The 9,834-nt window shown below is 41.9% G+C and overlaps 2 protein-coding genes across 2 annotated transcripts in view; both read right to left on the reverse strand.

Moving 5' to 3' along the window:
• Window positions 1–3,002: 3,002 nt before the first annotated feature.
• lyar (Ly1 antibody reactive homolog (mouse)) lies at window positions 3,003–6,186 on the reverse strand. The gene is made up of 8 exons (XM_080841320.1): window positions 5,754–6,186; window positions 5,465–5,579; window positions 5,201–5,308; window positions 4,979–5,062; window positions 4,301–4,667; window positions 4,097–4,159; window positions 3,594–3,679; window positions 3,003–3,289 (listed from the first exon to the last, which is right to left on the reverse strand). Exons 1-8 carry the CDS (start codon window positions 5,873–5,875, stop codon window positions 3,152–3,154), a joined length of 1,083 nt encoding a protein of 360 aa, XP_080697446.1. The 5' UTR covers window positions 5,876–6,186; the 3' UTR covers window positions 3,003–3,151.
• A 572-nt stretch (window positions 6,187–6,758) lies between these two features.
• The window catches only part of cpxm1b (carboxypeptidase X (M14 family), member 1b), a gene marked incomplete at its 5' end in the record, with an annotated part of 18,174 nt that continues 15,098 nt past the window's right edge, over window positions 6,759–9,834 (reverse strand). The window contains 6 exons of the mRNA XM_080841301.1: window positions 6,759–7,604; window positions 7,877–7,979; window positions 8,096–8,235; window positions 8,725–9,019; window positions 9,114–9,308; window positions 9,513–9,709. Of these exons, the coding sequence (XP_080697427.1) occupies window positions 7,285–7,604; window positions 7,877–7,979; window positions 8,096–8,235; window positions 8,725–9,019; window positions 9,114–9,308; window positions 9,513–9,709 (1,250 nt within the window). The 3' untranslated portion in view covers window positions 6,759–7,284. The remainder of the gene's footprint in view (window positions 7,605–7,876; window positions 7,980–8,095; window positions 8,236–8,724; window positions 9,020–9,113; window positions 9,309–9,512; window positions 9,710–9,834) is intronic.

Consider the following 9,834-nt stretch of genomic DNA (forward strand, 5'->3'; position numbering starts at 1 on the left):
TTTTTCCTTGCCTAGCATATACTGACATACACCTACACTAAAATACACCGCCATTTTGCAGGCAGACCCCAACATACATGTCCATACAAACACAGACACTCAGCTTCATCATGAAAGATGTGTGCATATGTGTGAGACGTCCTACTCTCTGAGCCTCATCCTCTCATACAGCCATCATCCCTTCAACAGCTTAAGTCTTACTCACAGGACTGTCTATTGGCCTGGGAGATTAGCAGGTGACAGGTGTGAGGCTGGAAGGCAGGGAAGAGCCAGACACACAACCGTCCTCACAAGTCACCTTTAAAATGCAGAACTCCCTAGAGATTGCCATGCCAGCCCTCATGACTAATACTGCCTTGGATTCACAAAGTCATCAGCTTTCCCCAACTTGGAATTAATTCATACATAATACATACATACATACATACATACGTAAGCACCCAACTCCTACAAATAGCTGGGAGAGAATGAGTGAGTGGATTAAGCACAGTATGTAGCATCATATCAGCACATTACATGGAACTCAGTGCCATGCACTGATATTCTTACTAAATATATATTTTTTTGTCTCTTGAGAGATATTCATTAAAACCTAAATAACACAGTACACAGTAAGCCTAGTACTCAAATCATTAACCACTACCCTCAGGGGAGAGAGAAAGGGAGGGAGGGAGAAACCACAGGTACTGCACATACAGTGTGTCGTATTTCAAAAGGATTACTCTTATGTTCAGATTGAAGCATGTCCCTGGGTGCACCTGTGCTTGTCATCCACATTTACAAATATTAAGTAGATATGTTTCTTCCCATACCAGCATAAAGTAAGCCGTGTAGAATATTATGTCTGAAATATGTGCGTATGAGAGACAGAATCAGCCACACCCCCCTCAGAAAACAGATGGAGAGCCTGAAAACAAGTTGCGAAAGGCAGTTACCAAAGTTTCATCATGGGATACAATGACTGGCACTTTGTTTACAACAGAGGATGGTGAGAGGAGATGATGTTCTCCAAGAAATGGCTGATTAACTCCACAGGGATGCTTCAAGGAAAAGAAAGGCTGGCTAAAGACATTTAAATAATTCATAATCTGTAACTGAAATAGAAGAATATTATAAATCATTAACCCTGTATCCTCCTTCCCATGAGCTCAGGTAAAGTTTTTTTGAAAAGGCTGTTAATGTCACACACCTCTTTTTACACCTCTGAATAGTATCAAATGACTTATAATCATCTCCAAACCTCCATCCCATTTAAACCATAAGAGTAATTGAATTATTTTGTTAACCAAACAAACACCAGCACTGTGCCTACATAAAAAGGAATGGGCCATCCCATGGAATGTCCTTCATTCTAATGAGACACCTTTAAGACTTCAGGAAACAGGATCCATACAGTAATTCCAGGAAACAGGTGTGTCTACCAAGGATTCGTTTTTTGATGTCTATCCTATTATTGTTGATGCTCTTTAAAGCTCCATGCTTCATCGAAATAATCTCTTTAATAGGGGGGAAAAAAAACAAGCTATAGGCGAGTGAAACAAAAAACACCTTGCAACATGACGTGTCAAAACTTTATGTTATTTTCAAGCGCTTTCAGTTGTTGAAATCACAGATACTGTGAGAGTTAAGTAACTCGGCCACAGATAACCACCTGATGAAGGCCCTACAGGCAAGCCAAAGGGTTTCAAATACTTAACACACCAAATATCCAGATTGACTTCAGAATAACTCAGAGGAATTACATTATCTTTTTAGTCATGGTTCACAGAAGCCATTTCTTTTGCATTTCATTCAGTTTCAACAGTGATTATGATATTAAGCAGCAGCAGCAGTAGAACTTAGTGAGCCGAGGGGTCAAGTAAGCTGACAGGAAACAAAACTCAGGTCATGTTGTGCTCTAAGGTCTTCTACTGTACAAGTGAAAATAAAAACTTTGACAAGCCCAAACATCATCCCCAACTCCTCACTTCACATGGTGCAACCATGTCCCTGTGCCTTTCCCAGAACAGGGGCAACGCAGGTCCCCTACAGGCAGATGGTAAGCCTCGTGACGTGAAGTGGCTCAAGAAAACATAAGGGTCCAATCCGGACTGATTGCAATGTGGAACATTTTCATATGCACAAGGCATGAACTAGAAAAAAACAAATATATGACATAAATAATAATCATAAATGTATATATAAACAAATATATATTTATTTTTTCTTTAATTAGCTTTGTAGTCATGTTGTATTCACAATGCAACCAAGATCTGGTTACCTTTAAAGCTTGGACAGATTCATAATACTTGCAAAACATGAGTAATAGCTTCCCTAATACCCACAGGATGCAATATATAATTACAGGTAAGCACCGTGCTGAATGGGGATCAGTTTTAGCGTGCAGGATTAGCAGAACTTTCATAACGGGATGGAGCTCTGCTTCGCCGGCTCCAGTGTGTGTGGCAGCGTGTCCAACAGGCTTCTCATTCTCCTGCTGAAAATTGTTCAGCGTTAAGACTTTCTCCCGGGGGTCCGACTCTTGCTCGCCGGCCTCTATGGGGCTTCTGTGTGCGCGGCCAAGTGAACCCCGTTCTGGGTGCCGAGGAATGTGCATTAGCCCCGTCCCGTGTGAGAGTCAAATTCACCTCAGGTGCCCGCCCCCTCCTCCCACCTCCACCACCAAGATGCCTAATCCTGAAAGATAAGGACCAGTTTTCCCAGCCTTTTCTCCCCCACTTAATGAGGTGAGGGGGAGAAGAAGAGTTTATGTGTCGTCCTCGGTTCTTATCGCTCCGTTTTGGTGGCAATTTTGGAGGAGCTTTTCAGCAGCGGCGGCATGTCTTGGCTTCTGTGAAGAGGCTCACAGTTCCTTCAGACATACACACTAAAGGAATCCCCAGCGATTCATTCAGCCCTTTGAGCAAAATAACCAGAAGCGCCAGTCGCCCCGTGGCTCTTCTGTTACAATTCAAAGGCAAAGGTTGCCAATTTTAACCAGGGTGACCTGACAGTGACCTCTTGTATTAAAATAACTTTGTTCAAAATGAGGAGGCAGATGTGGTGGTTCTTAGAGAACATTTATTGTTTTTTTTCTTTTTAACTAAAACATTTCATTGGGGAGTCTCAGTGAAGGGAAATTTTTGGCAGGATTATTCATGACACGATAGTTCTACTTCACAAGTCTGACTTTGTCTTTAAGAACCTTGAACTTGGGATTGCAGTTGAGTTTCTTGTTGAACAGGGAGAAGACCTCTTCCTCTGATTTGAAGTTTCCATTTCCACTGAATGAATAATATGCAGCCAGAACCTGAGAAGAGGTGAAGTTGAAGAGTTGAAAAAAAAAAATGACTGGTCACAATTTCTGCAAACAAATCAACTTGGAATCAACTTATTCTTCCTTAAATTAAGTAAAATTCATCTGATTTAGAACCACATCAATGGAAAGGCACTGATGTGGCTGAAACTCAGACTGAAAAAATATACACAGCCTTGATACACATTTTGCAGCATTTAATCTTCCCCAAAACAATGTAACTGTTAGCTGATGGCAATTATTACACAAAGCCTCTGATCCATTCAAAAAATATCCACACAGAATTTAGAAGGGCTACCTTCTTCCTGAGCTTTTTTACAGCAATTCCTTCCTCTGGTGATTGTCTCAGCACAGCTTTAATGGTCCCTTTCCAGTTGAATTTGCCTGTAGAGCAGAAGAGTCATCAATATTGCATAGGCAAGTGAACAAGACATGCTAATATCTCACAACACACCCAGGACATGTATTATCTCTCTATAAGTAACAGCCTCCTTTAAGATGCACAATAATGTCCCGGTCACCTCCTGCTAGCTAAATCACGCTGGGCTTTAACACCAAATATGGTATCAACATGCAAAATTCAGCAAATTTTGCTGACATGCTGAACACAGGAAACTGACTCAGCACCCCCTTATAAACACAACACTGCCCCCTCGTGGTCCTCCACCGCAAAAGCACCAGATCCATAAAGGTGTTTAGTATACTATTTTTCTAAATACAGCACTGGACAAAAGATTGGGAGTGTGCAGATAAGACACCAAGAGTATTTAATAAACCCAACATGAAAATGTCACATGATACCTTTGGAATGTGGTTCATCTGCTTCCCCTTGCACATCATCTGCTACCTCAGAGTTTTGCGTGTCTGGATGTAAAAATAAAAAAACATTTTATATACATAATATTAATATATTAAAAAAGATATACATATACAAATAATTACGAAATATTACTATTACTGAGGTTAGTATTAAAACTTAGTATTAAAACTTCAAAGTGAGCTCACCATCTAAATCGTCTTTTTTACTCTTCTTAGGTTTGCGCTCAGTCTCAACAGTTTGTTCATCTGGGGTCTCATCGTCCTCCTCAACTTCCTCCATTTTCCTCTTCTTTTTCTTCTTCTTCTGTTTCTCAGAGGCCTCCTCAGCGTGCTGTTCTCCTTCGTCCTGGCCATTTACGTTCCCATGACCTTTCTTCGGTTTTTTCTTCAGCTGCCGGTCCTCTTTGCGCTCTCGCTTGTTCTTCTTCTTCTCTTTTGGAGGGGCCTCCACCTCATCGGACGGTTCATGCTGTGCCGTCCCGTTCTCTTCAGCCTTAGCCGTCCCGTTCGTACTGTTCAGAGGCTGTTGCTGGTTACTTGGCTTCTCTTGCTCCTTGAATGATATCGTAAAAAAAAAATATGTTGCCATTTTTAAACAATTCTCAATAGTGCATCACAAACGTGAATTTATTTTTCTCTTTCCTGAAAGACACACAGCACAAAGTAGACAGTAAAGTGACTACTCTAGTACCTTGGTATACTGTTCGTGAATGGTCTAACAATTCCACATCATACTTCTGTTCCAATGCAAAGAGTAAGAGAGCCCACCATTATTCAATGAAAATACTAAACTGATTATAACATAACACAGTACAACTACTTCTACCTTTCACAGAGAAAGAAATCTGAGAAACCTTCACTTACCTGGCTTGTTGCAGCAGAGAAGACATCCCACACCTGGTCTTGCAAAGAAGGGTTGAAGATTTTCAGGCTGTTCTGCATCCAGTTCTGCGCAACAGAAGAGAAAATTGTCCAACGAGACACCCAAATAAAACACATATTAGGAAAAACAAAAACACCTTTTAATGGATTACCAGTGCAGAATAAATATGTGTGCTTGAGTGTTTGTGCTTGACTGCTGTTTACCTGAAATTTTGCCTTTTTTCTTGGAACGTTGTCATAGGTGCTGACTTGCTTTAGAATGTCCCTCAGCTTTGGAGTCACACCTGGTTTGTTCATGGCTTCATGGATTTTCTGACGAAAAACAAAAGAATGATCTGTTTTTAACCTGGCATCTCGTCATGAGTCATTTAAAATGTGTTATCATTTCCATTTTCCCGAATTGCACTGGGAGTACTGACTGAAATGTAAGCACTGGTGACTGAAGCACTTCCAAACAAATGAACTTACTTGCATCCACTGTTGCTGTTTGACGTCACCCTTGTTGGTCTTAGCCTCGTAGCCTTTGCCACCATATTTCTGGTTTTCGCTGATGCATTTGTTATGGTCCTTGTAGTCGTCTCCCCTGTTGGACCACAATAAAACTTCCATGAGGCTTTAGTTATAGCTACATGGGTACTTATACTAGAGAGAACAACATGCTAGCCAAGTCAGCTAACCTAGCACACACCTGTAACATAGGCTCAATGAATTTCACAAGGACACCATTCCCGAAACAGCACAGTCTAAGTTAACTTACCAAAAGTCTTTTCCACAATCAATACACGAGAGTACTTCACATCCACGACATTTCATGACATGCTTGTCCACCTGAGCTTTCTTCAACGATTCTCCACATGCATTGCATGTGAAGAACACCATTTTGATGAGGCCAAGCCTTTGTTTCAGCAGCAAAGAACAATTTCCTACGCACGAAGATCAACGGGTTTCTCCTTCTCTTTTCTTAAATTGAACGGTAGTTGTAACGTTACCAGTAGCCAAAGTTTCTACGATATCGGTTCGCGCAACGCCTCTAGCTTAGTTGCAGAAAAACTTCGAAACCTTCTACCTAAGGACAATAACACAAAACTCAAACGTGAAGACTGTCTCCCCGCATTATAAAAAACGTTCGACCTGAACCTACACAATAAAAGACTGCAAACTTAAAAACATGTATCAAGTAGTTAACTCACGCCGACAACACATTGATTCCTCACGCACGCCTGCAATTTCCGCCGACGGGAACACAGTTCACTGGAAAAGTTGTGTTCCGTTTATTCTTCTACTTCCACTTCGAGTTGAACAGTAAACCTCTATACTGCCGCCTGCTGTTTGGGTGTTAATACTTAATTTAAGTTTAAGTATCAGTTGTGGCTTCTAGTAAAAAAAAATGTGTGCGGTTAGTAAATCAAAAGATTAAAAACACAATACATATTTTGCCATAACGTGAGATTAAGAGCACAGTTTTGCTGAACTGTGATGGAGAATCCTGCTTGCTCATCTTCAAGTTCTGATTGCCTATTGGGCCTAGAGGGCATTTAGACATTTTGCACTGGGTAGGCCTACATATAAAATATCGCTCACCATAAGGTGTATTTCATCATCAGATACATTACAGTGAAATGTGCAAGGTGTCAAAGGTAATCACATGTTAACACAAGATGGTGGCAGATTTCCCTTCCTATTCTCAATACTCTAAGCCTAGGCCCACCTCTGCTACGTCTCTATCTAACCAGGCCATAAATAATTTCAGAAGCCACTAAGGTAGGTGAAACATCTCTTTTTAATGTAGATTATACAGTGTCAGTTCCAGACTGACTTTTGTAGTAATGTAGTTAATCATCTCTTCCCCATTTGCCAGCAACATGAGCTACAGCTAGTTTGTGGTCATATGTTACTCTCTTGTGTCAAAATACAATCAGTTTAAGTCTGTATCAAACATTATGATCATTCTTTCTGGCTCTCACTCACTTTATAGAAGGGTTGGGGTGTAGTGGATATCTGTCTGTTGGGTTTGGGGGCAACTATGCACTATTTAATCTGAATGACAAAATATCGCAATGTGTTAAACTACATTTACCACAGCAAAAATAAGACCACAATTTGTTAGGCTACCACAGCAAAAATAGACCTATTATGTTCTGTCCAACCCTGAGAACTAGATTAAATATAAGCCTAAACACACTTATCTTCATTCTGCATATTAAAAGCACACCGGTGCCTGAAATGGCAACAACTGTGCAACAGATGAAATCACAGTCCTGTTACTGGCCCTAAACTTGGGTCAAAGGTCACTTGGCCGCCTGACTTCGGGTCTGCCGGGCCTGGCGCTGTGATTCCCGTCGGCGCTTGAGGGCTTTGGTGGTGGCGCGGAGCTTGCGCTGCCGTAGCTGGCGAAGTCTCAGCATCAAGTCCTTCGGGATCTTGTCGCCTTTGGCAAGTATCTCACGCAGACGCTGCTTGGGTGTTTTGGTGAGGCGGAAGTCGCAGATGGTGGGGTGGTGTTCGTATGCTACACGGCATGAGCGCTTGGAAGGGTAATAGCCCTCGGCGGTGACTGTAACGTCGTATTCACCGGGGTTCAGGAGTCGCCAGTAATCTCCATCAGATGCTATGACAAGAAAAAACAACAACTCCTTACTCCTGGTATTTAAGCCATCAGTCCTTCTACTGAACACATTCCAGTCCAAGACTGTTTATTCCGATCCCATCAAGTTATTTTGTACTTCTTTGACATTGAGCTGACAATTGCCAAACCCCCACTGGTATCATCAAAAACCAACCTACAAACATAGAAGACTGTGTGCAGTGACTAACACTGATCTTGGATCACTGAACTTGTGCTGTTTTTGTAGTGGGCTAACAAAGGATGAGGCAGGTCACCTGATCTGATGTGGTGATCAATGTCATCTACTTGTATGACTGCGTCTGGTATGCCAGCTTCAGTGTCTTTATCCCTTACTACTCCTTTGATTCCTCTGTGTACCTATGGAGACAGATTCCAAGACAAACAAGTAATTAGAACACTCACATCTGAGGAAAAAAAAAAAACATTAACATAAACCGTCTTGCGTAGGACAAGTAATGTTTAAGGCTGATGACCTGCTCCATGTAGACCAGCAGAGATTCTTTGTTGTTCTCCCACTCTTTTGGAAGTTCACTGGCATGAGGAAACTTATCACAGGACAACTCCACGGTTATGTCAAAGCAGTTGGTATGTAAATAGCTGAAATCATTCACGCCTGAAGGAGTACAAAATCAGCCATTATGAAACGTGAAAACTTTCTACATCATTCTAACTCCAGGGTTCCCATGAAATTTGAACTGATAACATTTCAAAACCTTTCCATTACTTTTCAAGGACCTTTCGCAACCTACAAAATTGCTTACTTTATCATTGACTAAAAAATAAACATAAATAGTTCATAGTTAGGTTTTTCAACAATTCAACTATCATGCTGCAGAAATGTGCACAGCAAAACAGTATCCATGGAAAAGTACAATAACAAAATGAACTTCATTATACCGTTCATGACTTTTCCAAAACGTTGAGCGAATTTACTTTATTTCATGACTTTTTCAGGTCTGGAAAATGGGATTTAAAAATGTCCCATAATTTCCATAATTGTGGGAACCCTGTTATTCTTTTACAGTAGAGTTGATGTTACCAACTTGTGTGCGACCAACTTTAAATAACCATAAATATCAGGAGAACAAAGAGATTCACACACTGCCTGGAACTGTGTGCCAATTGGCTCCATTGATGATGTTGTTGTACCGCTGGAAGTCCTCATTGTGACACGGCCGGCGGTCTGGGTCGGACATGACATGGTTAGTGCTGGCGTAGACCGTGGCCAGCCAGCGGAAGAAGCTCTCGTCCGCCGTGGGGGTGTGCTCGCGAGGAGCCCAGTCCCGGGTCATGTCGAAGGGGTATGTGACCACCAGCTCCCCCCCGTGCAGGTTGGCACCGAGGACGAAGGGGATGTTCTCCATCCAGTTGATAACTGCACGAGTTTCAGACGCCACCTGGAAAAAGCCAAAGCAGAGGAGCACAAACTAACTAACAGAAGGCTTGTGTGAGATAAGAAACCACTATGGGATAGAATGGCAGTGCACTGACAAAGGCATCCTCGGAGGTGTACTGCTCTGGGATGGGGAAGTAGTGGTTAATGAGTTTGGACTTTGACTTTGTAAGCAAGAGCGACTCTTGATCCATGGCATCCCACATAACGGTGTTCAAGTCAGCAAAGTTGTGGTTCATGTCGATGTTCTCGTAGGTATAGCGACCCAGTGACCAGCCAGACAACTCCGAGCCCTGCAGAAAAGGAGACAGGAGGTTGATATACTGTGCTTCATTTCTGATTGTTCGAACCTACATATAGAAAAATTAAAAATATATATATATACATTATGTATCTGAAATCTCAATGGTAAGGTGCATTTGTTTATTAAATGTATTCAATGCACATAAGAAATGTGACTTTTAACAGATCAAACAAGATAACTGAGCAGGTTTAACCTTCTTGTAAGCCATTTCGTAGCCGTCTGGATTCATAGAGGGTAGCAGATGTATGCGCGTTTCTTTGATCAGCCTCACGATGCGCTGGTCCCCCCTTTTGTACTCCTGGCACATATACTGCATGAGGTTGAGCAGCACCTCACGGCCCACTACCTCATTCCCATGCATGTTAGCCACATAGCGAAACTCCGGCTCACCTGCAGAGGGCGCATACACACAAGATGCGTCATTAGTACACTGACACCACCACAAGTGAAGAAACATACATGGGCAATAAATGCAAATCCCATATGTGCCATTGGAACCCCTCAAAAACCCCTGA

The sequence above is a fragment of the Sprattus sprattus genome (genome assembly GCF_963457725.1).
Source record: "Sprattus sprattus genome assembly, chromosome: 6".
NCBI lineage: Eukaryota > Metazoa > Chordata > Actinopteri > Clupeiformes > Clupeidae > Sprattus > Sprattus sprattus.